Here is a 4577-nt window from a genome sequence, read left to right as displayed (position 1 = left end):
ATCCGTCCATCTGTCCACCCATCCATCCACCCACCCACCCATCCATCCATCCACCCTCCATCCACCTATCCACCATCCCTCCATCTATACTTCCCTTTTACCTTCTATGTATCCATCTTGCCTGCTCCCCTCCCTCCTTCCTTCCATCCCTCCGTCTATTCATCATTCCTTCTGTGTTCACTCATCTAGGCATCCAAGGAAAGGCTCGTGCCACAGAATGGTTCAGGGCACCAGTTCATCTCTTCAGGACCCTTGGGAAAGCCTAGATGGTTCTCCCTGGAGCCTCTTGACATGTGTGTGTGCGTGTGTGTGCAGGAAGTATATGCCTTCCAACCTTCCTTCTCCTAAATTATTTCCTGACTTGGTACATGGCACTGGTGAAAGGTCATCCCCAGGAGCTTGGGCCTGGTGTCCTCACTGCTGGGCATGCTGTGCAGCCTGGAGTGAAGCCCTGCCCCTCTCTCGGCCTGTTTCCCCATCTCTAAAACAATAGTCTGTAACAGTCTGGTGGCCCAAAGACCAAGTTCAGCCTGCAGCCATGTTTGCATTGTGCTTGTGGTGCCTGTCAACATACTGAAAAAGTGGGAGATTTTCCTCGGAAACTCAGGTCTCATTCTTTCATAACATCTCAGAGGATTTGGCCATGACAGGCCCACAGTCCCATGTGGTGACAGTGGCCTTGGATTGAGCGGCTGAGTTCCTGAACCTGTTTCCTCCTGGCTCCAGGCCCATGTGCTTTTGACACTGTGATCCTGGGCTTTCTGAACTGCAACGCTGCCCCTTACGATGCCCATCGTTTTCATGCCAGTGCTACTGAAAAGCCAGTTTATGACTAGAGTAAGGGCAAAAGGAAAACCTTTAGCTAACAAAGAGTCAAACATTTTTTACCATAAGTGTGTTTGAAGAATTCTGTAATCATGGATAATAACAGTTGTAGCAACGATAATTAATAATAATAGCATTCATCCCTTATTTTACATCACCAAGTGCCACACAGTCATGGTTGGAAGACCCTCCTCCTCCCCTGAGTGGCAGGTGTATTATTCGGCTTTTACAGAAGGGGAGACTGAGGCACAGCTCAGAGCACACTGGCTGGGCACCCAGAGGAAGGGCAGCCCCCAGGGCCAGATGGCAGGCAGCTGCCCTAGCCCTCCTGCCACAGGCCCAGATGCTCTCTGCTGGCCCTGTCCTCATGTGGGCAGTGAGGGAGAACATGGGGCCCCATTTACACAGCTAACAGTCATCTGGGGAGGGTTAGTCAGAATCTCCCCCACTTCCAGGAGCCAACAAGGCCAGGAGCAGAGGCTTGGAAAGCCCCATGCTCATGGGAAGCACTGTGGGTTCTCCCAGGAAGAGAGAGGATGTGACAGGGGCTTTCAGGGAACTCTTGCATGTTTTTTTCTTATCTGCTCATGGACCACGCATCGCCCCAATACCACCTGCTCATGTGCTCACCCACTACCCGTACATTTACCTGCCTTCCTATCCATCCATCTACCTATGTACTGTCCGCTCTCCATCCGTCTAGGCACCTATGTATCCCTCTGTACATCTACCTGTCCTCCTGTCCACCCATCCCTCCATCCATGCATGCATCTATCATCCATCCACCTATCCATCAAACCATCTATCTGGACACCAGTTTATTCATCTACCCAACCATTTGTCCATCCATGCCCCACCCCCACATATCATCCCTGCATCCACATCCATCCACACGCACACATATCATCCCTGCATCCACATCCATCCACACGCACACATATCATCCCTGCATCCACATCCATCCACACGCACACATATCATCCCTGCATCCACATCCATCCACACACACACATATCATCCCTGCATCCACATCCATCCACACACACACATATCATCCCTGCATCCACATCCATCCGCACACACACATATCATCCCTGCATCCATCTACCCGCTTGTCCGCCCATTCACACACATCTGTCCATCCATCACTCTATCAATTCCTCACCTGCCCACTCATCCACATGCCACATAAAGGAAATATGAAGAAATACAGCCAGCCAGCCATGTTTATTTGCCAGTGACCCAGGCCCAGTGCTGATACTGGGGACGAACATGGCCTAGAGGCTCAGGGGCTCTTAGCGCTCAGGACTCACGGGGCTGTGGTCTCAGAGGTATCCGAGTTTCACCTCTGTGGGACAGAGTTCAGAGGTGCTATCTCTTGGTGGCCAACCACAATCACCAGCTGTCCCCAGCTGTCCGCCTCATACGCACACATGGAATCCCCCTGCCTGCCAGGGACCTCCTAGGACCAGCAAGTGCTCAGGCATGCAGCTCCATGTACACGACCTGCTCTCCTTCCCAGGGGCACAGGGAGACACACAGATGCGCACGCAGCACCGCACACACACACACACACCCACACCAACACACACACACACACACACACACACACACACACACATACATACACACACACTAGAGGTGCTTCAGGGCACAGTCACATGACAACCTCAAGACGTCCACGCACACAGAGATGCAAACTGACACTCAGGATGTCATCCACAGCTTCCCATGTCGAGAGGCACTGGGTGCGGCCAGGACAAAGCAGAGAGGCTGACTCTCACCTCTCCCCCAGCCCACCAGAACAGGCCAGCAAGTCCTTGGGCCTCAGAGCTTGTGAGCTGCTTCCCTGCCCGTTTTCCTCCCCTCTCTGAGGACGCAGGCAGTGGCAGGGCCATTTCGGTGAGGTGCGAGGGTCCCTGAGCTGGCTTCTGCCTGGTGCTGATGGCCCAGTGCCCATGATGGTCACGCAAGTGTAGAGGGCACTGGCACACATGCCCGCCCGAGTGACTCACCCCGAGGGACCCTGCCCAAAGCCCTTATTCACAGGCAGAGCCTGGGGCTGGGTTTCTTCTCAGTCAACATGAATGATGCCCCAACCCTAGGCATCTGGGGGCTGCTCTGGCCTCTTGGACCTGCCCAGTGCCCCGGACGCACCCCTCCTCACCCCCTTGAGGGTCAGCATTAAGAAGACACACAGGCCATGGGAGGATACAGTAGGCTCCATATAAATAAAATATTCTTATAAAAATAGTCTTACAAAATATTCTTATCCAGTGGCTCACTTTCCATATGATGAAAACAGTTGGGAGTTTACTCTTCCCCCCTTCTCCTCTCTCTCTCTCTCTCTCTCTCTCTAACTAGATTTCTTTCTAATCACAATGTTTGAACTTCGGAGGACAGAAGAATGAGAAGCAAGTTCTGGAAAAAAAAAAATCTCAAATCTGGACCAGCTTCAGTTTCTGGCTAAGTAGCAGCAAATAGCATATATGTATATGTGTGTAACGAGTGTGTGTGTGTGTGTGTGTGCGTGTGTGTGTGTACCAGTATGTGTATAAACTGTAAGGGATGTCTGCTTGTTGTACTTAAACCTCTAGCGCTGCAGGGGGAAGATATTTGCAGAAACGTCTGCAGAAAGAATACCTAAGTACAGTTCTACACCGCTCCAGGTTCTAGAGACACAAATCATCCCGCCAGCAAAGCGCAAGTTCACTTTGATTGCAGAAAACGGATCCCGACGAGACGGAAGAATTCTTTTTAATTAAATAAATTAATATTATTTTTTTTATCAGAATAAATTGTTAAATATTGCTACGACGAGGCCGGAGGGCCCGGAGTTCCAGCGAAAGGCTTCATTCCAGCCGCGCAGGGGCCTGGGCCTCGTCGGGGAGGGGGAGCGGCCCTGGATGTGGAACAGAGCAGGCGAGGGCCCGGGGCTTCCTCCCGCAGGGCCGGCCGGAAACCGGAACAGGGCCCTCTTCAGCAGGAAAGACAAGCGCGGGGAGTTTCTGCAGCTCCCTGTGAGGATCGAGGCAGCTCCCGCCTCACTTGCACGTGTACATCTCCGTGCGCTCGCTGCACGTGTTGCACTTGACGTAGCAGCACCAGTGGAACTTGCAGTTGCACTGCCACACGCGGGCGTACTGGTGGGTGTTGTAGCCGCGGCCGCAGCACATGAGGTCGCAGCCGCTGGCCTGGGGGGCCGTCTTGTTGCAGGCTCGGCCCTGCGTGCCCACGCTGCCCGTCACCGGGTCCTCCTCGCAGTAGTTGGGCGACTTCTCGATGTACACCAGGTCCGTGTCCATGGGCTTGCGGTAGGACAGGGGCTTCTTGATCTTCAGGAAGGTGGGCCGCTTGTTGCGGCTGGCGCGCACGGGCTCCACGTGGACGGCCTCGTTGTACTTGTCCTTGAGCACGTAGCCCAGCTCCCGGAACTGCGGCAGCGTGGTCCAGCACGTCTTGGTGGTGCACGAGCCCGACACCCCGTGGCACTTACACTCCAGCTTCATGTTCTCCTCCAGGATCTGCAGGTCAGGCGGGAGAGAGCACAGAGACATCACCGCCTGCACCCGCCTCACGCAGCCCGGCCACCCACCTGCCGGCTGGCTGATGTGGCCTGGGTCAGTCCTGGGCCTGGGCCTGGGCCTGGGCCTGGGCCTGGAATCCTTCACCCTGCCTGCCTCTCAGCACAGCTGGGGTTGGAGCATGAGTAGGTTCTCTTGGCTTGCATAAGCCTAAGATAAACCATATAT

General features: G+C 54.0%; 1 protein-coding gene across 1 annotated transcript in view; it reads right to left on the bottom strand.

Moving 5' to 3' along the window:
• Positions 1-2430: 2430 nt before the first annotated feature.
• Positions 2431-4577, bottom strand: part of Wnt7a (Wnt family member 7A) — a 41243-nt gene continuing 39096 nt past the window's right edge. The window contains exon 4 of the mRNA XM_010617242.3: positions 2431-4349. Coding sequence (XP_010615544.1) covers positions 3870-4349 — 480 coding nt within the window. The 3' untranslated portion in view covers positions 2431-3869. The remainder of the gene's footprint in view (positions 4350-4577) is intronic.

Source organism: Fukomys damarensis, unplaced genomic scaffold, assembly GCF_012274545.1.
Source record: "Fukomys damarensis isolate Sample0158 unplaced genomic scaffold, DMR_v1.0_HiC HiC_scaffold_37, whole genome shotgun sequence".
NCBI classification, from domain to species: domain Eukaryota; kingdom Metazoa; phylum Chordata; class Mammalia; order Rodentia; family Bathyergidae; genus Fukomys; species Fukomys damarensis.
Note: the sequence above shows the minus strand (reverse complement) of the source record. Positions and strands in the feature narration are given on the sequence as shown.